A 27792-nucleotide genomic window follows, 5' to 3' on the forward strand; every position below is an offset into this window, starting at 1 on the left:
ACAGAAAATGTTTCGATCAACAGGCGCCCGAGTACGATACATTAATTGTTTGTTTTTTCTCACGTTGCTTTTTTAATTTTAGTGCAGTGCATCTAGTTTATATATATTGTATTAAAGTATGGAGGGTTATAACATAAAAAACAATAAAAATTGAAACACAAACACACAGAAGAAAGCCCTGCGCTCAAACTCCCATCATTCTTGGGCGGCAGCAACGGCTATAGTATTCATCAGCCCAAAATACATAGAACAAACACCGAAAAATAGTTACCTGCGCACTTTTTTCTGTGTGTTTGTGTTTCAATTTTGTATCTCACAGCCAGGTTGCTATTGCTGCCGCCCACCCCATGTGGTCCCTATTAAGGGCTAATACATGTGTAGGGGTTTAGAGAATACCCCTACAGCTGAAAAGGCCATCGAGGTGAAAATTCTTTATACTCTCACTCAAGGTTGCTTGGTACCCTCAAGTAAAACAGTTTATTCCCCAAATGTTGTTTCCAAAGAGATTTTTGATGTGTAAGAATCATCATCCCATCCACTGTGTCTGCAGTACCGTGGGCTTTATTATCTAGTAAACCTCTAAGTTTCAGTTGTAAGTTATACCGTATTTCCTCAATTATAAGACGACCCTGATTATAAGACGATGCCCCAAAATCTGAATATTAATTTATGAAAAAAAGAAAAAGCCTGAATATAAGACGACCCTATAGGAAAAAGGTTTTACCAGTAAATGTTAATTCACATAAACTATGTGAACATTTTTTTTTAATAAAAGCTATGATTGAGAAAAATATTTTGTTTTTATTTCCTTTTTTTTTTCAACCCCCCCCCCAGTTATGCACATCTGCCCCCTGGCTTGCCACTCTGCCCCAGAAATGCCTTATACCCCCTATATGTCACTGTGCCCCATGATACGCCTTTTAACCCTCTAAATGCCACTGTGCCCCATGATATGCCTTTTGACCCCCTATGTCCCACTCTGCCTCCAGAATTGGCACTCTGGCATTTAGGGGGTTAAAAGGCATATTATGGGGCAGAGTGGCATATAGGGAGGTATAAGGCATTTCATGAGGCAGAGTGGCATATAGAGGGTTAAACGGCATTTCTGGAGGCAGAGTGGCATTAAGGGGGCATTTCACAGAGCACTCTGCCTCCAGAAATGCCTTATGCCCCCCATTTAACACTCCCTCCCCCTCCCTCCTCCAAACTTACCGGAGCTTCTGAGTCCCCGGTGCAGAGATCCCAGGGAACGCTGATCTCTGACAGCCGGGGAAGGTCTGCGCGATGGATGCAGACAACCCCCGCTGCCAACCGCACCTCCTCCCGGCTGCAGCAAAAGTTGTGTAGGCGAATCGCGTAGAGCTCTACACTAAGCACCGGGACTCAGAAGTACCCGTAAGTTGGGGGAGGGGGGGCAGAAGGATCCAGGTCCCCTGCATCGCTGCGGGGGATCTGGATCTTAGTCTCATAGGCAGACCTAGTTGAGGTCTGATTATAAGACGACCCCGATTATAAGACGAAAAAACATCGTCTTATAAACGAGCAAATACGGTACTTACTTTGTCAGACTAGCCAAACTGTCATGGCCTCTTTTTGTTCCATATCATGGATGTAATAGATTATAACTGGTGGATAGGAATGTTCGCCACTAACTTACTGTCAAGAAGGCTGTGTGTGTAAGCAATGAGAGCAAACTTTTTATTGGCGGAGTTAGAACACAGGGCTGTAAGGAACAAGGCAAGGCTGGTGTTCCATTTCTTAAAAGAGAGAAAGACAGGATAGGGTAGAAAGACAAAACAAGTAAAGGTGTAATCAAATCACCTAAATTGGATTGGATATAGGACTGGTTATACATGGACATGGACAGTTTATTTAACACTCTTTTTAGAAAGACTCTCCTCACCTGTTTTTCTCTAAATTAAGTTTAATTGTTTTGTTATATACTACTAGTCATGGCCTGTTTACGCATTGTACAGCGCTATGGAATATGATGGTGCTATATATACAACAAATAATGATTTGTCTTTTATATTAATTACATTTTATTTATAGAGCAACAGCAGCTCCTTTAACTTTATATATTTTTTGGCTGTTTTGGGGTTTATTTTTAAGGGGAGCAACAGCAGCTGATAGGAGAACAAAGCACTAAAATTTCAACATGCTTTTTGTCTGCTAACGATTTTTATTTGTTAAATCCCAAAAGCTAAAGGAAATCACCTACATGCAAAAATATGAAACTGGGTTTTCCCCTTTGCATAATACTACCATTCCTCTCCAACACTTAAATATGTAGATGCTGGTATCCTACATGCTTCACTGTTGCCTCTATGACTTTACAAAAGGTTCTGACTATTCAGAAGGAATGCAGTCTAGCAGGTTTTATGGGATGCCTAGAATGAGGAAACCAATACTTACTGATGCTATTTCATAGCATGGTTTGTCACAAGGTACTCACATGAACCTGTTTAGTCTAAAGCACTAACTGACCATGGCTGTAATCCGAAAGCTCAGCATTCAAAACCTGTTAACAAGAGCCAGGTGAGTAGGAATGATGCACATAACATAACAGCACCTGTGAAAATGCTAAAGATGCTAAAGATAAGCTGGTTACTTGAGAACTAAATAATCTTTCTACACATATTGGATGATAAAGGGGCTGCAGAAATACCTTCACCAAGTGCCAATAACATGGAAACAACACTGCCATGATAACCATCTGTGTACATGATGTGTGTTGTGTAGAGTAGGTTGGTGTTAATATAACAATCTTATATTCTACTAACTTTGCAAAGCCAATATGTAATGGTCCAACGTCCTCTCTGCTTTAAACATCAACTTGATGTTGCTTTATGCCATTGCTTTTAGTGATTCTTCATAGAGGTCATTGGGTTAGTGAAGTTGGATCAATTAGATAGTGTCTTTAGTCTAAATGAGAAAAATACAAACCTTATATAATCAAGTCTAATATTGTTTAGTGTGACAGAAAATCCTTATAAAAACTAAGAACTCCAAAATGATTATCCTGATAGGATTGTAGCGTTGAAGAATTTAACTGGCAAAATTAAATGCAAAAATTCTTCTGATTTCGTTACATATCAATCAGTAAAATAAATTAGCTGTTTATGTAGTCTGTATGTCTGTCTGTTTGCTACCGTTGTCTGTTTTGCAGATGCATGTGGGAGGAGGGTCTGCAGAATCCTTCATAGGTATTTGTCCCATTCCCCACTGACCCATCTATTTTCCATTAAGGTGATGTGTTCGGACAAACACATCCCCTTGAAAGTGATATACTTACCAACAGTCAGCAGGGGTCTCTTGAGATCTCCATTTGCATGCACAGAAAGTGATCCCTTTGATTTCAATGGAAAACACTGTTGGACTAAGGCATCTGTAGGGCTGCAGCTTTTACTTTAGATACGTGCTTGTTTTGCTTTTGAAGAATGCAAATGGAAGTACTCACTGTACTCAACTGTTCATTTAACCCCTTGATGACAATTGTCATGCCAGGCACATCACAGAAATGCATCCCCTTGACTGCAATTAATGTACCTGATACCTCATGGGGTTAATCAGGCTTAGAAACTGTGTCGATAACTGCTGGAGGGGCCCTGTGTGATCTCTCCCAAATTAACAATGTGCACTTTTTAGCCCCCACAAGACCCCGCTCCCGTGACCTGGAGAAGCAGTGCTTCACCCGGCAGTCACCCAGATTGTTCCCAGGTATGCATATTGGAGTGTTGTTTGACAGCGACATTTACCAGGAGCTGTAAATTCATGCCTGAAGTACAATGTGTGTGGAAAACAACCACATAAAAATATTACCACAAACTTTGGTGGTAGCCTTAGTGCACGGAAAGAGTTAAAATTCCACCACTTGAATGCATGGGGTTTCTAAAAATATATGATTTGATGGGGTAATTTGAAGTGGCGGGCTTCAAAGATGTCCCAAAAAAGGACATGGGGGTAGGACTACCAGATTTGAAAAAAAGGGTTTTAAAACGCTACTTGTACTTGACTTGCAAAATAAACGTCATAAAAAGTGTTTTTGTTTTACATTTTTATGATTTGTTGTAGCAAATTTGATGACATGATCTAATGAAAACCCTTCTTGTCCTGAAAAAAAAATTTAATTTGTGCAGGTACACTAAATGAGAGAGAGAAGAAAATTACTGTTAAACAGCAACACCCCAAACATGTTAAAACATCCATTATCACAAAAGATACAAAAACAGAAAAAACAATTCTGTCTTTAAGAGGATAATACATACATGAATTTAACAAAGTACAAGGGGGAGTATATATATCAAAGGAGGTTTACTTTACACCTGTGTTGGTGTACGATACAGTTAACTGTCTCCCAATGGAAGTGGCGGAGGTTAATAGTGCGAGAATGTGCATTTAATATGCTTTCTTTGTTTAAAAACTGTCCCTTTTAAACATTCATGACAAAGGCATTTAGCTATCTTGAATACATGATTAAGGTTTTAGTCTTTACAGTAGAAATAGCAGGTAGACAAAATGACTGCATGTCATCTGCATGTTTCTATAGCTCCCTGTTGCTCTCACCTTTACATGCATAAATTAGAGATGTAACTGTCCTTGACAGGTGAGAACAACGTGGTCTAGGTATAATTCAAACCAATGTATGTAGAAGTAGTAGCATTTAATCTGGTTGGGGAGTATTGTTTTCTTCACTCACTCTCTGCCACTTTTGCCCCCATATATTCTGTCCAATCCTCTTAAATCTACCTCTACCCCTTACTTCTCTCAGGGAGATCTCCGAGGAACCAGTCCTGGAAAGTTCCGTGGTGTGCTTATATTTTACTGAACTAGTGATCTAGGGGGCAAAATGAAGGGTTTGCTACTAGCAGTTATTCAGAATAAGTTATATATTTGCGTGATACGTCCTATTATATTTGAAATCTCTGTCTATCAGGCCTGGACTGGCTATTGGGGAAGCGCCCAGCAGGCCTGTGCTATCCTATGCTCCTTTATTGACGCTTGTACAGCAGATCCTGTCTTTAATTGTCCCTTGCAGTATGAATAAACCTGACTTTATGCTCCAAAAATGTAAAAGCATATCACACGGCCATGCGTATCCAGCAGGTGGCCTCACATTTTTCATTTATCTGTTGCTGGCCTTAAAGTGCCACAACAGATTCCTGGTCTGACCCCGATTCGGCCCCTGTAGTTGCTTGTTGGGCCCCTTGTTGCTATCAATGTACTTATTTACCAGATTTGTGCAAGGTATCAGAGTATAAATGGCTTATTGCTGTAAAAAAGTGGCATGATGCATTTATTTACCACACAATATAACACATAAGCACGTACCCATTTTTCAGGCGCCATAACATGTTTGAGATACACAGGTTTAGATTCAATGCACGATACATACATACAGAGTGGGCTCTCAATACAGCTTGCAGAGGGACCCCAGAAAGTTACGTCCCTTAATAGGAAAACAAAGACTAGTTTGCTTATTAATTTCAGTTTACCTGCTGTTTAGATTTAAGTAACCGTCGGGCTCCAAATAATTCACAAAACTACTGTGCAGCCTAAATTTGGACTTTTACTTTACTATTAACCAGTTTTTTCCAAATGACTTAAGGGAATGACTTATGATTGAGGACCACAAAAATGGGCTACTATAGCATACCCCCACCAACATGTCTGGTGTCCAAAACAGGACACCTGTGTTGGGGTGTGTGGTAAGAGTCAGCAGTGGGTCAGAGTCATGACAACCTGCTGACCTTACCACTAGAATCACCTTATGGGCATACAGTACCTGGGAACTCTCCGGGTTTCGCCCAGAGTTTCCAGGAGAAGCATTGCTTCTCCAGGTCACCACCGGAAAATTCTGGGCTCCCGCGCACCACTCCTCACACATTTCCTCCTTAATCAGCGATGTTTCTGTCCCACAATCTGCAATGTCAGCTGGACCACCCACCGACGTCAGCGGGATCTCTCCAACTGGCCCAAGCGTTACAGCACCCCGGGTATGATTATATAGTATTTTCTACAGCCAAACATTTAAAAGAGGGCAACTTCTGTTCCCGGGGGTATGGTCAAGCATTTAGAAAAATAATTTTTTAAACCGTTTATTATCTCAATACATTTCTGTTGTTTCTATAAAGATTAATGTAGCTTTTAGGGTGATACACTTACATCCAGCAAACATTCAAAGTTCCTAAAACAGAGGGTCATCAGGGGAGGAAGAGAGGACAGAGAGTTTTTGCACGATGCTGAAGTTGGCATCTTATTCGAACGGCTTCTTATTCACTGAAGTTGGCTCCTTATTTGGCCAGGTTCTAATTCAAAACAGAAAATATTTTGCTTTATAAATAAATAGCAAAATACAGATACTACAACACATCCACGATACATATACACTGCATACATTGGTATGTTAACATAAAACATAAGGTTTGAATAAGTAACTGAAGACTCTGAGGGGTTAATATCCATTGGCCCACCAACATTATGCTATGGATATAAAGGGTTCACTCCCCTACATAAAAAAGTGCCATGTGTGCCAGCCCCCCAGGTAATCATTTTGAATAATTAATTAAGATTTTTGAGGGGTTAAAATCCATTGGGTCACTCAGACCGATACCAAACCGATACCAAGTGCCCAACCGATCCTACATTAAATTTAGCTGATCCCAGCCTGGCCCAAAAGCGGTTCTGCCCATAAAAAGGGTGTCTGGTTTGCAGCCCCGGGTTGTAAGCTTTTTGAATAAATCACAGAAGATTATAAAGGGTTAAAATCCATAGGGCCACCTACATTACTATACAGATTAGAATAGCCCATTCTTCTACATAAAACGCAGCTGATTACGGTCTGGCGCAAAAGCTGTTTTGCCCGTAAAAAGGGTGTCCAGGTTGTAAGCATTTTGAATATAAGTTACTGAAGATTATAAAGGGTTAAAATCAAAAGGGCCACTTACATTACCTTACAGATAAGAAGAGTCCATTCCCCTACATTAAACACAGCTGATTGCGGCCTGACCCAAAGGTTGTTTTGCGGGTAAAAAGGGTGCCCAGTTTAGCAGCCCTCAAATTTTTTTAACCCCTCAAAATCCACACTTAATCGAAATGCTTACAACCTGGGGCTGGCACACTGGGTACACTTATTCTGGGTAGAACTGGACCCTTTTTATGGGGAAAAACTGTTTTGGCCCAGGCTGGTATCAGCTGCGTTTAATGCATTGGTATTATCAGTATCATAATTTGGATGGCCCAATGGATTTTAACCCCTCCAAAATCCTCCGTTACAGATTTAAAATGCTTACAACCTGGGCCTGGTACACTGGGTTTTTCTTGGTAGAACTGCGTTTGGACCAGGCTGAAATGGGTTTTGTGTTGAGGCGTGTACTAGTCGTGTCTGCAGCATAACGTTGGTGGCCCAATGGAGTTTAACCCCTAAAAAACCCCAGTTTATTCAAAATGCCTCAAACCTGGGAGTTGTCAAACTCAGAACCCCTTTTATGGGGAAAAAACAGTTTTTGGGCCAGGCTGGTATCAGTTGTGTTTAATTTGTATCAGTATGATAATTTGGATGGCCCAATGGATTTTAACCCCTCGAAAATCCTCGGTTTACATATTTAAAATGCTTACAACCTGGGGGAAGGCACACTGGGTATTTTTCTACGTGCAAAACAGTTTTTGGGCCAGGCAGGAATCAGTTTTATGTAGGGCATTGGACCCGTCATATCCATGAGGTAATGTTGGTGGCCCAATGGAATTTTAACCCCTGAGAATCTTCAGTTATTTATGCAAACCTGTAAATTCACACCTCGCATGCCACCTTTTTATTTTAACATACCAATGATTTTAGACATGTTTGGAGTGTCGACTCATCGCGGATGTGTTGTAGCACATAAAAAATATTGCGGTGTCTGTTTATAATACAAAATATTTTCTGTTTTGAATAATAAGCCGGGAGAATAACAAGCTAACATCAGTAAGTAAGAAGCTGGTTGAAACCTAAATCCTGCCTCAATGTCTGCGTTATATTATATAAAGGTATGATCTAGAATCCCTTCCTTGTTCTACTGATCCTGCTACACCTTTATCAGCGAGTCCCCGCACCTAGAGCCACCGCGACCTTTTTATTGTTCTCGCACTGATTAGGAGTATCCTGCCTTTGTTATTCTAGAACAAACAGGCTGAGATGTGATCTCCATAAAATGGTGCTGTATGAGCTCAGCAGTGAGTTCTCCTCCCCTCTCCAACCATCGCCAGAATGGAAGTCACACAGCCTAGGAGGCTGACCCTGTCATATTACCAGCTGCTATGACATCGCACATCGGGGTTATTATTAACCTTCCCAGCCAGAGACGATACCATAGCGTGAAATAGCAGCTGTTTAGAGGTAAGGACTGGGAGGCTTTTCAAAGGAATTTCACATTTAAAGCTGTCTTGAGAAATGTCTTTAATCCCTGCCATAATAAGCAAGTGCAACCTGTTTATAATGGGCTATACTTTCAGCAATACCGGCTGTCTATTCTATGTTATGGAATATTACACTTTAATGTATAATCTTTAATAATCTATATTTTTAAATCCAAAAACCACAAGGATAGTGCCATTATGAAGATATTCTATGTATTGTATCTGCCTACTAAATGTCAATTGCGCTGTGCATACAATTTTTCAGACACATAGCATTCCTGGGCCATAGAGCTTACAATTCACATACAGTGATCCGCAGAAGAGCCTGTTCTTAAGATACTGACTTCTGCTCATGCACTTATAGTGTAATGACAGTGTATAAGGAAAAGCTTATTGTTTTGTTGCATAACATCATATTTATCATACCCTGAGTCATCTCCGCCTTCTGATTTTTATTAATGATAATGCCATATAGTTATGTGACATATTTGCAGTGGAATGTAAAAAAAAATATATGTATACATATCTATATATCCCTTTGGTACACCTGTTACCAGCATGACCTTATTTATATCAAAAGTCAGTTTGGCCCGTTAGCCAAAGGGTTAATCCTTTGATCATCCCATCAAAAAGTTGGTGGTTAAAATGACCAAAGAGTGCGTCCTCAGGGCGAGTGATGAAAATATTTGACAATAAAGATAACAGAATACCGGGTAATATGAGGTCATGACTATGTCAGCAAACCATTTTTTTGGTTTTGTACCCATGAAGATAACCCCAATTTGTCCTGCTGAAGTGGAACATGGGTTTAATTTAGTTATATTATATATATGTGAAGCCGTTTACTAGGAGAACAGGTTTGCTAAGCTCATATTATATTGATCAATGTCTCAATAAACAAACAAAAGAGGAAAAACATAATAAGCAACGTTCTGTTAATTAGTTATTAACTGACATTCTGGCTGCTGTTAGAATGACTTTTAACCTGAAAGACCTGTTCGGTTGGTGGCTGGAGGACTAGATTTGTGGAGCCCTGTCGTAGACCCTTAATAGATCGACACATTGGAGGTTACACAGAAATATAGAATTTGATGGAAGATTAGAACTGTTCGACTTGTCTAGACAGCCCATTTTTACCTGCTTTAAAGACTGAAGTCTTAATCAGTCCTGGATCTCCTTTTAGATTTAGAATTCATATGCCTAGACCATCCATATTTAAATTCCCTTACTGTATTAATCTCTACCACTTCTGTTGGGTGACCGTTCCACCTGTCTACTACCATTTCAGTACAGTTAAATGTACTTAAATCTATTGTTCCAACATTTATACTCCTTTGCAATTCCCTCATGTACATTGTTAAATCCCTTTACGTTTTCAATCATTTCTATTGCGCCTCTCGTCTCTCCTTCTATAAAATTGATTTTGATAAAGACATGTGGAAAGTAGTCTGGTCACCAATCAACTGGAGCATTGCATTGGCTGCTTTGGGTATAAAAACATAGTTCAAATGTTGCACATGAACTGTGCTAAAATTATACTGATTATATATATATATATATATATATATAATATTTATTTATATATATATATAGTTTAGCACTATTGATTTACTTAATTGATGATTTATTGATTGATGTAAAAAAGATTGGTTTGCTTGCCTATAACAAGAAACTTTTTTTTTTTATCCTCAGCTATTTACAGTTGACAAAAATAAAATATATATTACAATAAATACAATATATTTACCTAATATCTTTTAATACAAAGCCTAAAATTCCTGTTAACTATTATTTTTTCCTGCTTCTACTTCATGTTTTGTGCAGGGATACTCCTTGTATCATTATAAGGGACCCACGAGGGTCCACAGAGCATAGTTTGAGAACCAACTGGGCTGAGTCCTGCCAGGTTGGCAACCTGATTTATGGACAGCCTGGCAAGCACTGCCCTGGGCCAAAGAATGGGTAGGGCCACCACTGCCCCCTCCACGCCGCGTTCCTTAATGCTGAGTGCCGGGATACTACATGGTATTCCGGCACTCTGCCTTTTAAAGACGTGGCACCAGGCAGAAGTAAGCTATAAAGGCTGTCCAAACTCAGCACTTTCCTCCATAGTTTTAGTGGGCCGTTGGGAAGAACTGCCCCGTGGAGTAGTGGTGCTACAAGAAACTTGGTCCGCCTTATGGGCAATTAAATCTCCCCTGAACCTGCGGCAGTTTTAGTGAGCATGATGGCAAAATCTGCCATTGTCTTCAACACCAAGCCTTTTCTCACAATATGACCTCTTGCCATTGGCAGGCCTATACCTCTCTGGAGTTTGCCTATTCAGGTTTCACCTGCCCCAATGACTTTTAACCACGTGTCTGCAGTACAAGATATACCGATAATACAAGAGGAGGGACATGAATAATGTATTAGGCAACATAATAACCAATGGTTGGAGCAATATCCCTAAAAGCTTAAGGAAAAGCTGGCCAATTTTTAACAGCAACCGAAAAAGGTTAGAACATGTTCTTAGTTCAGTAATTGTTTCAAGCACTATCCACCCAATGATTCATAAAAAGTTACTTTTTAAGAGCCGCCTTCCAAACAATTTATGCACATTATGCATTTTTTAAGTGCCCTGCATTTCAGAGGCATGATGGCTTTAAAAATACTCCATCCTGAAAGAGCTATTTCTTTGTTATTATAAATGCGTATGTTGTAGTAAAGACTAAAAGAGTCACTTTTACTATAAATTGTGTGTGTGTGTTGGGGAGGGGGGGGGGATAAATGCTCTCCTCAGTTTACTAACCAGAAGGTGTTCAAAGTCTACGGTACTTTCATCCTGGTAATAAATGATTTACAGATTAACAGATTAAAGGCACAGTCCAGAGCCCCCATACAGCCTCATTCAAAGATTATTTGCCTGTTTTAAAAAAAAAAACCTGGTTCGGTCTTCCACCAGTCTTCGTTATTTATGTACCTTAACATAAATGATGTACCTTAACATAAAAGAGTGCCCAGTTCGCCAACCCCCAAGTTGGGAGATCAACTTCCTTGTAGGGAGAACAGCTTTAAAGGGGTAGAGAGAGAGAAAGCGGTGTGTTAGGTAAGGGAGTGCTAGGGAGGGTGGGTATGTATGTATGTACGTACTGTATGTATGTATGTTAGATTTCTAAACAAAAAATAAACCCCAAATATGATTTTTTTTTTTAAACATTTGCAAATTACTTTGTAGAAACAGTCCTCCCTTGCGTGCTGACATGATCACAAGTTCCTTTGGTTTTGCGGAGGAAGCACAGCTGTGGACAGTACAAACCATTGTTAACAAACAGCTCGTTTAAATTCCATTGCTCGATGGTCATGAAAATCAGAGACTGATAGCATTGTAATCCACATATCAAATAGCCTTTTCAATTTTACTGCAGGCTTGTCAGCCTGAAGTCATAGCTGTTGTTGTTATGTGATCAATTGTGCTATCTGCATTTGTCTGACTGTAAGTTATCACATTACATTTTCAGCCTTTTGATTAAACTGGAATGAAATGTTTGATTTTTTTTTATTTATTTTTTATTAAATTTCCATTTGTGGCATGTAAATGTCTTCTGACAGCCCATATGCACCTTGAACCTTTCACACCCCTTTCAGCATGTGTTCAAACAGTAACAAACTCCACAACCCCTAAAATACAGATTTCACTGTTTGGTAGAATATCATGTAGCCAAGACCACGATTCCTCATTTGGCACTATGGCCAAATGGACTGTGGATTTAGGATGTGCGTCTTGAAATTCTATTTATTTTTTGTTTAGAATAAAAAGGTCCCAAGTTTGGAAAATAGACTTTTGGGAGATTGGTTGGGTGTCTGTGGGTGAAGCCCTCAAGAAGCCGGAAAACATCATAAACTTAATGCTGTCAAGAATCACTGAAGATACAGTTATGACAAAATGTACTTACGTGTAGTGTTGTACTGAGTTTGTGTGTTACAATGTGATTGTGTGTATGTTTTGTTTTGCATGGTTATGCAGATTTTAAAATGCTTTGGCAGTATGGCCAAGTGGACTGAAGATTTCGCATGTGTATCTTAGAACTGTATTTTTTGTTTAGAATATATTTTACAGCGAGAACACATTGAGATTTCTCTCATTTTGCAGTATGGCCTGGAGTGTATTTACAGTAAAGCAATACAGTTGACCAGAGGTTGTAAGAGGTGTTGGAGAGCTGAGCAAATTTCCAGAGAGGTCGTTGTGTTCTAGACAAGAAAAGCGAAAGGTGCATTTCACATCAAGAATCCGTTTAGATCTTTTACTGTATCACAGCGATAGGTAGATCACACAGGAGAACAAAGCAACATTTGTGTGTTGCCCACATCCCTGTGGGAGGATGTTATGCAGAATCTCCCCAAATGCATTTGCCCCAACTCTTCCCCCAGCTTGTTGCCATGAGGAAGATGTGTTTGGTTAAACAGATCTCCTTGCAAGGGATATACTCCTATTGATTTCTATGGGATCACTTTCATGCCACTTATCAGCACCAGTAATTGTTGGACTGTGCAAGCAGTGCAGTCTTAAGGCATGGACACACTGGGCAGTTGCCAAGGGGCCCTGTGTTCTAGGAGCCTTGTGGTGACTTATATTGCTGCCAGCAATATAATTTACCATGGAGCCCCTCGAACAGTAGCATATCTATATCGTGGCGAGCAGTGAGGCCTATATGTATGTGTATGTCTATATGTGTTTGTATTAGCAGGCGTATGTAAGGGCAGTGTATGTGTATATGTGTATGTATGGGCAGGCGTTTGTAAGGGCAGTGTATGTGTGTGTATGGGCTTCCACTGCGCTACATCATATCCTTGCCTGCCATCAGTTAGCCCTCCCCTGCTCTCCCTTACATGTACACACATATACATGTTTCTGTTGATTCACCCTTGCCTCACATTGTGTTTTTTGTGGGGGGTAGGGGTTCCAGTGCATTTTTTTGCAGTGTGCCTTCAATGCTGTTAAGATGGCCCTGTGTGCAGGAGGAGGGCAACTACATACTGCATTCTTGTTTGACAGAAATGATCCGTTTAACCTGTCAGAAGTCCGCTTGCAATGTAGAATATGTTGCATTTGGTTTCCAGCAATTAATCATATTTGTTATTCCCACTGCTTCCAGAAATACAGTAAAAGGCCCCGACATTTGTGATTCCACCTGAAGGCATCATTCAACCTTCTTATTCCTGTTATTAAAAAAAATGAATGAATTTGAAATGCTCTATGTTGCCTAGAGCCCAACTACTGAATATCTGCATACCTATTTCATTTGAAATATTTCAAGTATTACTGGATGCCACCACAGCTGGGTTGCAGCAAATATCCTTCAACTTTAACCCTTATCGCATTGCCACTAAGAGGAACATTGTTGTCAACCTGAAACTACCTTCCAGAAGATCAGCACTCATGTGCCCTACTTTATCCTTCTGATTAGGAGCGCTAGTACCACACACAGAGTCTGCACAACCCCTCACTGAGTTCTACGTTTTAGGGAAGACTGTAGCACTTTGTGGCACAGAGAAAAGGTTGCTATGGGCAACCATATTGCCTGTGCCAGCAGGTGAATGACCTGAATGTCTAAAAATATAAACCATTTTATTTTGGCATAAATCCAAGAAAAGAAAACACAGTGCTCCAGGGATGTTGCAAATGAATACACTTTCCCAGCTCAGTCACCACATTCAGCTGCTTCTTTATGGCAACGCTATCAAAGTCCAGCTTGTACAATGAAATCCTTTCCGCCATAGACTTTCATTAGTCAGAGTGTCAGTCTGGGTGATTTAAGGCTGAGCCATACTATTGTTATGCAACAGAGCTAGAACACATGTGGGTTGCAAATATGTAGCTGCTTGAAAACATTATGGTATGGAAACACTGGAGCAAAAAAACAACCCAGCATATTACATTCAGAAATTATTTTTAACCTGCTACTAGAAATAAAGAATTGATCAGCACTCCCATCTAAGTGTTTTTGTTCTCTAAAATGGACAAGGACTTTTGTATTGATGGATAAAGAAACAGAGCGAGAGATAGAAAGCAATCTAAGTAGGTTTGCAATGTCACAGTTCCAAATGGTGAATTGAACACCTTTTTTTTAACATCATTTTAATACAGCTACATTGATATACCTCATTATGTCTATCTTGAATTGACAGGTCCTCTGATTCTAAGCACAAATACAAGTCTAGCACTGCAACTTCTCGGATAATCTCTGTTGGAGACCATGTAAAGAGAGACATTAGCATTGTATCGCATGACCATATTTATGAGGAGTTGCCAGCACTTAATGGAAAGCTCAACAGCCCCTATGTTCACATGGAGCCAGGAGATCATATGGATAATTTGGAGACAGCATTGAGTAACTCATCTAAACAGTAAGTGAGCTTTTTGGCTTCTTAAGGGAAGGGTTTTGCAAGGACCTCATCTTATGTCTGTTCTAAAAGGTTCAAGAAATTACAGATGATAGGGGGATGTATGAATTAAAAAGGATAAACATCGTCAGACAAGACCAAAATGGTACAATAAACAAACCCGTAATTGGTCTTTTGTGAAAGCTGACCATATACTTTTTGCTTTGTTATTTAATAGATAACTAGTACGTTATATAAGTGTTATGGGGTTGACTGATCTTTTTTTTTTTAGCCTGGGAAAAAATACGTGATGTTATGTTTTAATTATATTATGTTCTCTTTGCAACAGGTCAGTTGCTTATGATGAAAATTCTATGTTACGTTTCACGGATGATATTCATTCACCTTCTACACAGAGAAGTTATCAAAGCCACAATGCAGTCCAGAAAAAGAGTTTTTATGAATCCGCCTCAGAAGTGTCCAGTGTTTCTGACCAACTTTATGATGAAGTATTTTCCGGAGAATGCCTCACTGAAGACTCCTCGCCTGTTCATTGGCAAGTCAAAAATGTCAAAAAGGGAAAATGCAAAGTGACAATGTGGCCTGTAGGATGGATCTATAATGTCCACTGCTGAGGTTCCTGGGGGGTTGCTAGGCCTAGGACAAAGGATTTGAGGGGTCCCTATACTGAACATTCTTTGTACCAGTTGCATGGTTCTCCTAAGACCTGTGTTTTTTTTGCTATGAACAGAACATCCCTGGTGTCCACTGTAGTTTTTGCGTGGCTATTATAGTTATGTTGATTCATATAAAACAGACTGAGTGAATTAGAAGGAATAAACATAGTCCATCCTTCTATCATAAACATCGACTGAAGATCACTGTATCTAGAGACAAACACCATAACATCATATATTATGAAAGACTTTTAGTCACAATCACTTAATACAAAAAATATAAAGACACATCAAAAAAAGGAAATTAATCTACCAGTATTTCTGCAAAAAGCCTTTATTAAGGGATTATTCCCTAGTATGGACTTTTTGTTGTAGCATGGACTGCAGGTTCCTGGACCATCGCGTTACTCTGCAACTTCTGAATACTCTTATTCACCAGTGGTATTAAAATTTACATTTATTGCATTGTATATTTATTCTCTCTTCTAGGCATAAGATGTCAGATTCCAGGGCTATATCCCTCACCCAAGATGATGTGCCACTTTTATGCCTAACTAATGATCAGTACAAGAAACTCCATGGTTCGGTAGCTGAACTTATCAAAAGTGAAGAAATGTTTGTCCAGTCCCTGCAGTTTTTGATTTGTAATATTCAAATAAAATTGAACAAGGTACAAAATCTTTAATATAATTTGACACATCTATGCACATTTTGCTGTTTGTTATTGTGAGGTTTGTATCGATATGCAAGATCTTTCGCTCACACAAATAGCCAGAAACTGGAAATAAAATTAGAGTTTAATAATGTAGGGTTTTTTTCTCGTTAAAAACACAAAATACATAAAATGAAAACAAAATCTTAACTCCCACTTGGAGTACTAAATAAATACCAGAATTGTCCTTACTGCCATGTTAGAAAGCTAGCCTGTTTTCTTCAATTCAAAACGTAAAATGTAAAGCCCTCTTTATTATTGCAGACAGTATTATCAATTTGCAGTCTTTAGCCCCTCAGCACAGAATGATGATAGGTAAACACCTAAGAACATGCTGACTCCTTAATACCTTCCCTCCAGGACTCTACCCTTGACTACATTACCTATTTCTATATGTACACTGGGTCCTAAAAACCCACCTTCTACCATATTGTCTTTGCTAGGATCATAGCACTGGTAGATCAGGGGGTGTGTGTGTGTGGGGGGGGGGTCAATGAAGCAATTGTTCTCCTTCCCGAGATAGCTGTTGTGCCCCAGGAGTAGAGATAAAGAGGCAAGTCCCAACACCTGGACCTACCTCTTTATCTCCCTAATTTCCACGAAGAGACAGGGTTGCATTGCGGGACCTTGCTGTATTAAAGACAGGCTGAGGCTTTGGAGGATATGTCAGTTTTTGCTTGTGTGTGTGTCTGGGTATGTTAGTATGTGTGTTTGGTAGCAGTATGTTAGTGTGGGTGTCTGGGTATGTTAGTGTGGGAGCAGTATGTTAGTGTGGGTGTCTGGGTATGTAAGTTTGCTGTGGTAGTGAAAGTATGTGGGGTATCTTAGTACGTGGTGGGTATTTCTGTGTGTGAACATGTGTCTTTGTGTTTGTTAGCGTGTGTGGCTGGTTGTGCCAGTATGTGTGTGTCTGGGTATGTTAGTGTGTATGTGTGTAGATGGGTATATTAGTGTGTGAACATGTGTCTTTGAGTATGTTGGTGTGGTTGGTTGTGTTTGAGTGTGTGGGTCTGTTTCTGAGAGTGGGAATGTTAGTATGTGTGTTTGGATTAGTATGTTATTGTGTGAACATGTTAGTGTGGGTGTATGGGTATGTTAGCGTTTGCTTGCTGTGGTAGTGAAAGTGTATGTGGGTCTGCTTCTGAGAGTGACTGGGTGTATGTTAGTGTGAGTGTCTGGGTGTGTTTTATTGTTGAATGTCTAGTTGTGTTGCTGTGAACGTGTTATTATTACTGAATGTCTATGTGCATGTGTGTTAGCCTACGTGTCTAGATGTGTATTAGTGTGACTTCCCCTCCCGAGGTCAGGCTCTGAAGCCAGCCTTCGACGATAGTGTTGATTATCTGGTTTCCTAGTTTTGGTCTTTTAAAGTTACAAGGAGGTTGAAAAAAATGTCACACACAGCAGAACATGCTGTAGAAAATTGAAAGGGGCAGCATGAACGGAGGGTAACTTCTTTTGCATTTGCAGTTCAAAGCTTCCAAACAATTATAAAACACCAATTCCTGAGACATCCATTTCATACAGATTATTGGAAGGTTATTCTTAAATAAATGCTCCCCATTATGCCATTTCAGTTGTCAGCTTTCTTTCTGTAGGTTCCTCAGTCAGTATCTCCCTTTTTTTCCAGAAACATTGTTACCCACTGTGAATTCTCTTTGATTGTCTAGGTACCGGAGGTAGATGTGAGGAGCCTTTTCTCAAATATTGAGGACATTTTTGCACTTGCAAGCTCCTTCCTGGAGGGATTACAAGAGGCAGTGAAAGATGAACAGAACCACCTCACTCGGATAGGTATCAGGAAAATTTGAACTCTATAAACTGCATTCTTACCCTTTCTAACAAAAACTGTGATAGTATTTTGGCTTTCACACATACCAAATCAACTTAATAGTACTAAAAGTTCCCCCAAAATAAATACATAAATAATGTGAAAGTCTTTTTTTCTTTTCATTAATTACATTTCATTACTTAACTTAATTTGGTTCACTTGGATTCACTTTTTTGCAGGGTACCTCTTTCAGGAGTTCAGTAGAGACATGGAAAATGCATATGGCCAATACTGCTGGGCATATCAGAGAACTCTGTCACTCCTGGACCACTATAAGGAGACGCATGTAGCTGAAAAGATTCAACAGGTTCTGCTCTCTGAATCGTGAGTATGACAACAAAAGAGCTCTACCTACCAGTTATCAAACAGTAACACTGCACAAAACAAAATGGAGTTGGTTTATAATGGTGTTGCAAGCCTAGATTTCTGTCAAATTGATGGAAATATGCACTTGCACCAACCTGCACCAACCTGTTTAATCTGCCATTTTCTGTGTGGTTAGTTGTGCAGCATATAAAAGGCACATTGTTTTTTTTAATCTGAGCTACTGGCAAGTTTCTCTTTTTACACTTACATTTATTTACATAGCTCCAGCAGATTCCATACCCATAATTAATTACAATAGGTGGCAGTACAAATATTAAAATAATTATTAAAAATCACGCGCAATAACACGTACAAAAGAACAAAGAGAGCCCTACTCTTGCGAGATTACAATCTTGTCAAATTGAAATTTAAGGATGATGTAAATCTACTTGCAAAAGTTTGTCCCTTTGTAATCCATAGTGACATCAGAAAATTGGAAACCAGCGCTTTACTGATTAACACCTAAAACACTCAATGCACTCCGAGGTACAATACTTTGCCTTTTGTAAGTTGTGTTTGATGAATAATGACATTCTATCTTTACACAGGTCCTCTTCACACAGTTATCCTGATATCAGCTACTACTTAATTTATCCTGTACAGCGTATCACCAAATACCCCTTACTAGTGCAACAAATGCTGGAGATCAATTCACTCAGTACAGAGGCACACGATTCACTACAGAGAGCACTGCACATAATGGAGGCTGTGAATGCTAACATAAATGAAAAAAAAAGACATAAAGAAATCGGTAAGACATATGAACTTCAAACCAGCCATTAAAGTAGGCAAAACGTAACTCTGAAAATCTTTTAAATATAAATTATGACAGTATCATAATTTTTTAGTAGCCTATTAAGCGTTAAGTTTAGTTGACATTGCTTTGAAATGGTTATTATTGTTTATTGTTTTATTTAGCCCATCAGATTCTGCAGCATTGTACAAAGGGTAGACAGGACATAACATTTAGTATAACATAACAAGATGGCATACAGGAAGAAAAGGTGTAGTGTGGTTTATTATGATATGAGTTTCAGATCCTCCACCTTGTAGACTTTAAATTACCTATATCAGAGGGGGATAGTGTGTGAACATTTGTATCATCATTCTCTATGTTTGCTAGGAAATGTCTGCAAATGTTGTTCCCTCACAATGTACAAACATGTTTTATTGGAGACAATGCTACTGGGTTCTAAAGTTATTTTTGACATTTCATACATCAATTGCTGGCATCAAAAAGAGAAGATCTGGGCACTGTGGTAGACCTTTTATGTTTCCTAAACTTTTGGAGGATACAGCAATCCATTTCTCAACAGCTAACCAGGGCTGCCATAAGGGGATGCAGTCAGTACAGGTGTGTGGGCCCAGCCTCTTGAGGAACCCATGGGCTCCCTTGGTCCTACAATGACAATGCCTTATTTTCAAAGAAGGGGCATGGAGGCTGGAGCTTCACATCTTTAAGTGAGGGCTACTTGGATGACATTATGGGGGATTACATGGTGTGGTGTGGCCCTGCCACATAACAAACCAAGGCTTAATGATGTTATGACCTAATTCAAGATTAGTATATTGTGTTTTAGAAATGCTTATTGCTTATGAGCCTATTAGTAGCCCTTAAGCATTAGCCTCTACTCCAAATTTGTGTTTGTACAGCCAGCAAGTATGTACACGAAAACCAGCGATCGCTGCTTGAAAAAATGTCCCAACTGAATACCCACACTCTCAGTAAGAAAACACAGCGCTTAAGCCAGATGTTGAAGCATCATGCAGGCATAGTGCCCAAGGTAGGAAGACACCCTGGTTCCACCACAGTCTAAAGGAATATGGGATTAACCCCTTGACTCTAATGCATCTTTAAAGCTCAGTGTGATCTAGGATGTGCCATGTTTGAAACTATCTGGAAAAACTATCTGTTAAAGTATAGAGGGCAATGTCAAAGTTTGACAGGATATTTAAAGTTGTAGGCTGTAGAGTAGGAGACATTTGTAGCATAAAGGTTATGCACTTTAGAGATCACTGACCGGACCTCACCTATTATATTCTGTACAGTATTAAAGACCCTTTTATCATAAAGATATAGATATTCTGGAGCCAGTCTATACAGGGCTACAGGAAGAATTAATCCAGTGAGGGATATCAAAACATGAGATGTACATAAGGATATCATGGAATTCAGACTAGGCTAAACACAAGTAAGATTGGAAAAAAACATGGAAAAAGGAGCAGACTAGATGGGTCATAAGGCTTTTATCATGTGGGTTTTGTCTCTTTAGTAGGTTATTCACTGTTGTGTAGCATGATTAACAAAAACATTTTCATAGGACAATTGGGCATCAGAACAGATTAATTCCTGTTAATTCCAAAATTAAACAGCATCTCTAGCAGTCTCTATTAACACACATGGGTCATGTTACTTTTTACATTGCATTCTGACCTTTGATGCCATCTAAAGGCTTGATACTATTCGGATATTTTGCTTGGCAGAGAGAAGACAAGGAATTTGACGGTTTGGCAGAAATGTTTCAGGATCTTGCAAGTGGGGTTTCTCAGCTGGAGCAAAATGTCTTCAGCTATGTGAAGAGTTTGGAGGTAAGCTTGTGGTTTATGATCTGGGATTTAATGCTGAAGGAGTTTATACGAACAGATCAGAATTATTCATTACAACACCAGATCTATGATCTTTAAACTCGGCCAAGTGGTATTCTCTGCTATGATCAATGACACTGGGACCATTATATAACATTGTTTGCTAGACAAAATGATTCCACATCAACTAATGCATATTAAGATTGGCAGCGGCCACCTGCTTTAAAAGAGTTTAGGAGACGATTGTCTATGGCCTCCTAAGCTCAAACATTGTTGCTAAAACGCCTCGATATCTAGGCATCTAGCAACCATAAAAACCCATCCCAGGACGCACTGACGCTCCGAAAGAGATGTGATTAGTAAAATAAAAAAGTTAAAAAAATGTGGTAACATGTAAAAATGACTCTCCAAGTCCAAAATCTATATATATATATTGTAAGCTTGCGAGCAGGGCTCTCTCCACCAAATGTATCGGTTTGTCTTAGTCTGTCAATTCTTGTCTTGTCATATCCCTTGAATTTATGTATTGTATTAAGCGCTGCGTAAACTGTTGGCGCTATATAAATAAAAGATAATAATAATATATAGTAAAATATTTTTATGAGCAAGTCCTAAAATTAGTGCTGTATTTTAAAAAAAACATGGCTTGGAAATAGTTAAAATACTGGCATTTGAAATACCCATGGGGTAGTTTTCAAAAATGTATGCTTTGATAGGGTAAATAGAATCAGATGGCTTCAAAGACAGGACATGGGCACCGACTGTCAAAATTCCAGCAAAAATGTGCACCTCCCAATTTTGGCATTTTAGCCCCCAAACAACCCAACAAATCTATGCATGGGTGGTGTCACTGTTCTCAGGAGATGCTGCTGAATACATATTGGGTTGTTGTTTGACTGTGGCATGTACCAGGGGCTATAAATTCATACCTGACATACATTTTGTGGGAAAAAAACCCTCAAAAGATTACTACCACAAAGTTTGACAAAGGTTGGTAGTAGAATTAGTGCATGGAAAGACTTTAAATGCTAGGTTTTTTCTTTTTAATAGTAGTGTTCTTGTACTAACTAGCTATATGGTAGACTTTTATAGCATTTCTAGCATTTAAGTAGCACTTACTAGTCTAAAGTATTACAGCCTATTGTTGGCTATAGCTCTGACTTTCATATAGTTTGTTTATACACCCTGATATTTTTGCATGTTGTTTCATGTTGTACAGTATGTGTGCTTGAAATAAAAAGAAACGTGATGCATCAGGCCTTTTCACATTTCTCAAGCTTTATATTAAAAAGTTATTTAGCAAATACTGTTATAGCAATAATGCATTCCATTATTATACAGGCTGCACCAAATGAACAGGTGGTTATAAACATGTCACCAAGTATTTTAAAAAACCTTTATCGCTGTCATTGGTGAATACATCTTTATGAATTGGGTAGCAAAAGCCTCTAAAGCTTGTGTTTACAGCTCTATGTATCACTACATTTAGGGCCATCTTATGGGCTTGCAATGCAATTTAATGCTTAAAATACCTTTTATGAGATTCCTGACTTGTTAACATGTGATGATAGTAATTATAACTGTGGCATTAATTCTCTCCCCAGGAATTTCTATGCAGAAAGCCTAACTCATCTTGCCTGGAGGAGCTACCACAATCAGCCTTGAACAAACCTAGTTTTTTAAAAGAATTGTACGAGAATATCTACCCAGTGTTCGTAAGTGACTTATCCTTTCATAATGTGAAATACATTTCTACGAATTATTTCTAATTTTCCCTCAATTAACAATTTATTTGTCACGATATACAAACCCCTTTAACTACAGGTTGTCTTCAGTTAGAAACTAGTAATACCCACAATAAATTTTACATTGTGATTGGTTGGTCAAATGTGCTAAATTATGTATAAAAAAATATTTTGTTTATTAAAAACTAAATAATCATTCTTATCAATGTTTTGTTCCTGGTTTTAATAACAGCACCGTTGTGCGTTAGATTGCATTATATTGTCTTTACTTAATTTTGTTGTGAGTACTTAGGTAAAGCATTTCACATCCTCGCTTTGCCCATTTGTCAATTTATTTTACGCTTTTTGAGTGATTGTACCTATCATGCTACAAAAGTTTCACCCCCAGTGGTTTGTGGAGCTTAACTCATTAGCCAACATTTATTTTATTAATGAAGAGGAACTTGTAGATTTTATATAATTGTGATATGACTTTCATCATCTCCTGTTAGAAAAGAAGACTGCAATGCCTAGTCCTACAGCCACTTAGTAACCTGTCCGAATGCTTAAAAGGTCCTAAGAATCTCATAAAGAAGCGCATGGATAAATTGCTGGACTATGAAAATCTGGAAGAGAAGTATAGTGAGACAGGGAAAATGACCCTACAGGAAGAGGAAATCATGAACACTTATAAAGGCATCCATGCCATGTTGTTGAATGAGCTACCATCTTGTATTTCTTTGTCTAAACAGTGGGTTCATCAGCTGTTATTAAATTTCATTGCTCTGCAAGTAGAAGTGACAAAACAATGTCTCCATGCGGCTGCAGCAGAGGCTTTTCAGGTAAGGCTGAATTTCAAAGGAATACAGTTGTGTGCAAAGTAGAGATAGAAGCTTTGTGAATGCTTCTCGGAGTGCATTTTGTGAAAGGCTAGGCGGTCATAAGCTTTTGTGAACCGGTGAGCTTACACAAAGTAGTTAAAGCTGGATAATATGAGTAAAGCGTGAACGGTGGCAGCTGTGATTGCAGTCATTTTTTGGCTTACTTTTGATTTGAATTAATGCGACTGAAAATTTAATCTCCACCTAGATGGATCACAGCAGGGTTCCTGAGGCTGCGTTCAAACAGTGGGTGGAAGACTCTATAAGACATTCCATGTCCCAGCTCACAGATCTTACCAAGAAGTTTGAGGAAATACCACCTCCACCCATACAGGTTAGTATGTATATATGCACTTCTTATTAAACATTCTAGGAGGCCATGTGTAGGGTGACCACATTTTATTTCTGCCACTATGAAGCGGAGGTCACACACACACACGGGCGTATATTATATAGATATATAAATCTCACAAACACACTGATTCACATATACACACCGTCACATACACATAAAATACATTTTATATATATATATATATATATAAAATCACATACACACTGATTCACATATACTATAAAATATGGAAGCCATGTTGATTTCAGATTTAATAAAATACATACAATCATTACAGACATGAGTAGATTCAAAGAATTAACCCTTCTATTACCAGGCATGAGCAGATTCCTCTAACTCCTCTATTAGCAGACATCACACACACAGTAAAACAAACAAACACAGTGACAAACAGACAAACACCGTCACAATGCACACAGTCACAATGCACACATACATGGTGATGGCTGCAGTTTACACTGAGCTTGGTGTGAAGGAGGGACTTAGCCTATCAGGAGAGGCTTCTGAACGCTCAGGCAAGCAGGAGACTTGAGAAGTCTCTCCTGATTGGATGAGACCTCCTTTACTTAGACTTTTCATTGTCAATGCATTGTCCCAGATTAAGGTTGCCCAGGACAATCCGGGACATGTGGTCACCCTATCCAGTGCCAGATGACTTTGGAAACCTTTAACAAGAGTTCTCTGAAATAGATTCTTTATGAGTCTTCCTTTCACATGGCAATAGTATCATCTCATTTAAATCCAAGCATATAAACTAACCCAATTTACAAACTTACAACTGTAACTATAAATAGGAAAGCACACATTATGTAGGGTTTTGTAGCCCGTGGCCCATCAATAATGGCACGCAGGCTGTGTAAGAGTGCAGCCCCCGGCATGAGATTGTCGGTGTAGGAGGACCGGTGTTACCTGAGCTCCATGCAGGCTCACTGACCATTCCCTGTATGTTTCATATAGGATTTCCAAGGCTGATTAGTTAATTAGTCACGAGATAATACTAGGTATGGAAGAAAGTAGCCAAACAAATACAAATCATATAATTAATGCAAACCCTTGAGCCAATAAAGTAATGAATTGGACAATAATTATAATTGGTTTACTGCTTTAAACTCAGATTAAAGTGGGTGTCTTGCATGCCTTGATTGGTGAAAATAATTATGCGCTGATTTTTATGGTTAGATGATTAAGATCAGTAAAACATACTGCTTATGACAAGTAACATTATGATTACTTCAATTTTGCACTCTCCCATAGGACAACAATCCGGCGATGGAGCGCAGGGTCCAGCAGCTATTGGACCGCTACGAAGCAGAAAAGCTGTATCAAGTCACTCAGAACGTTAGTGGAAGTCGGAACATGGACCTCACCGCCCAACGTGGTGATGTTGTGGCTGTATTGCAAGTTTCAGACACGAAAGGGAACAAAAACAGGTGGCTGGTGGATGCTGGAGGTAAGTCAAGCTAGCTATTGTCCCATCTTCAGTGATTCACCACTGTTGGTGGCTAAAATACTGCATTGAAAATACAGAAATGGTAATTTGTTGCTCTATATTGACTGAAAACTATTTAGATGCTCTATTTTTTCTATGTCTTAATCTCTTGTTCCTTGGGCAATAATCAGTTATTGTAGCATATTTTTAGCATATTTTGCTAAAATTGATTTGCATTGTCTATATATATATATATATATATATATATATATATATATACAGTATTTTTTTTTCGGTTGTGTCTTTATGTCAGGATCAAGAGGTTATCTGCCATGCAACAAACTCCAACCATACCAGACAACACATGCTCAGGTGTTCTCCCTTAATTCCCATTCTCCAAAAACCACAGTTGAAAATAGGCGGCAGTCCTATGCAGCCCCCGAGTGCCCCTACCCCATCTATGCAGAAGCCCCATACACAGCACAAGTCTTTCAGGTATGTGGAACTCACAAGCCCTTGGCTGAATTAAAGATTTTTATGTTCTACAATATTGTAAGTATGTTTTAATGCTCTTTAAGTGATATAACAACAAGAGCAAAATATGATATTGGGTAGCTATTCAATCTGTCAAAGAATATAAGTTGGTCACTTCCTTGGAGAGCAGTAAAAGAACACTAAAGGATACTCTTATATATTTACATATTCTACATCTGTTAAAACAAATGCTCCTACTATATAGAACATTGTGCATGGTGATATGTCTCATATCTGGTGATGGTAATTTTAGTGCCCTCTGGTGGCAGTCTGTATATATTGCATGCCCCTTCTACATAGCGCAATGCTACTATGTTCCAACATTTGTGGACCTTTACTAAGGGATAGGAAATGCTATATTGTGTCCTGTGTCGAGTAAGGCTGACTTTGTAGAAATACTTTTTGATAAAGAGTATGTATCTCAATTGTGTTCAACCTAGAATGGCTATAGGTAAGTAGTCCCCACTCATGAGCACTTCTGCTGTATTTCTTAGCTGCGTGTAACAGAGGAAAGATCAGCATCAGCGTATCAGCCTTATTTTACCTACTAGTGTAGTCAAGACTTAAAATGCAATCCACATTTCCTCTGCTCACGAAAACCAACAATGCCAACCCTATGTTTCAGCCTTTTCTGAGCCTCAGGTCAATGAGGTGCCTGTGTCTTGGATTCTATTCTACTCTTCAACTGTGTCAGGCCATCTCAACTAAGAATCATCTGTATAAAATAAACTCTATGAAACCGTTTTGTGTTTTACATGCTTTCTGAAGTATTTTTCTCATATTCCTTTCATTGCAGGATATTGCACTTTATGCGTTTTCTGCCCGAAGCAGTTATGAAGTCAGCCTTATAGAAGGAGAGCCAGTAACTGTTCTGGAGCCACATGATAAAAAGGGGAGCAAGGAATGGAGCCTGGTTGAAGTGCGAGGGCAGAGAGGATATGTTCCTTCTAACTATATATCAAAAGTTCCAGTGCTGAGCAGAAGCCTGTATGTTCCATCAAGTTACATGTGAAGAGAACACTCGCAACCCATTATATGGGTATATCTTTAAAAGGATGTCACAAATCAAAAATAGTGGTGGTGACATTCACAAAGATGCCACGGAGGAAAAACTGGAAGAAATGAGCCAAACTGTGATTGCACAAATACACAATGCATACAGCTTTGTGACGATATATAACTTACCTTTAGGAAAAGCCGCAGCTCCAGAGCTATAGCACATTGCCCTTTCCATAGTCCTCTTTTTGCACATTTAATGTAGGCAATTAATGGCAGGATTGTGCGGCCATTGATATCAATGGGAGTTCTAGCAGCACATGTACACAGAGGGCCCCATTAGAACCTCATATATGCATATGATCACTGAAGTGTCCTTGTAATGTTCTTAGGAATATTAATGAGAATGGTTAAAACAAATTAAAAATCGAAATTTAAAAAAGCAGAAAAATGGAAAAAATACACCTTTACAGTATAGACAAAGAAACAGAAGTGTAAATTTAACTCTTGTATCCGATTGAAAGCAGTCACAACCTTTTTATGTTTTAAAACCCCATGGAGATTAAAAATCACACAATGATTGTTAACGCTATATTTAATTCTAAATATGAATGTGCATTTATGTAGCATGGAAAGCACTGCTTTCATGAACAAGGAAAGACATTCTGTTTGTAGGTAAGTATAGTGCAGCCCATCTACTACCTGTATGTACATTTGCATCATTAATATTTAATGTAAAGGGTAATAAGATCATTTGCTGATGTGTAAATAATCGTCAAGAAATTGTTCCTATGAATTGTAAATATGTCAAATAATATTAAGTCTAATAATTTAAATATACTTTATAATAAAAATATTGACTTTACCCTACCATGTCAGAATTTATTTTTCTGGTATCTTTATATTTTTTTTTGGACAGCATAGTTTAATCCAGTGATTTTAAT

General features: G+C 38.8%; 1 protein-coding gene across 2 annotated transcripts; it reads left to right on the forward strand.

Annotated features, from left to right (window-relative positions):
* The first annotated feature begins 2479 nt into the window (after positions 1 to 2479).
* Positions 2480 to 27713, forward strand: ARHGEF37 (Rho guanine nucleotide exchange factor 37). 2 transcript variants are annotated; one of them, XM_053463357.1, is made up of 14 exons: positions 2480 to 2538; positions 14563 to 14781; positions 15107 to 16104; positions 17817 to 17940; positions 18157 to 18301; positions 18892 to 19094; positions 19997 to 20127; positions 20828 to 20932; positions 22534 to 22644; positions 23166 to 23495; positions 23743 to 23868; positions 25144 to 25339; positions 25632 to 25813; positions 26649 to 27713. In XM_053463357.1, the coding sequence occupies exons 3-14, from the start codon at positions 15931 to 15933 to the stop codon at positions 26862 to 26864; spliced, it is 2043 nt and encodes a 680-aa protein (XP_053319332.1). In that variant the 5' UTR covers positions 2480 to 2538; positions 14563 to 14781; positions 15107 to 15930; the 3' UTR covers positions 26865 to 27713. The 2 variants fall into 2 exon arrangements, with proteins under 2 accessions (XP_053319332.1, XP_053319331.1); XM_053463356.1 differs by lacking the exon at positions 2480 to 2538 and adding an exon at positions 8234 to 8374.
* Positions 27714 to 27792: the final 79 nt, after the last annotated feature.

The sequence above is a fragment of the Spea bombifrons genome, chromosome 4 (genome assembly GCF_027358695.1).
Source record: "Spea bombifrons isolate aSpeBom1 chromosome 4, aSpeBom1.2.pri, whole genome shotgun sequence".
Lineage (NCBI taxonomy): Eukaryota > Metazoa > Chordata > Amphibia > Anura > Pelobatidae > Spea > Spea bombifrons.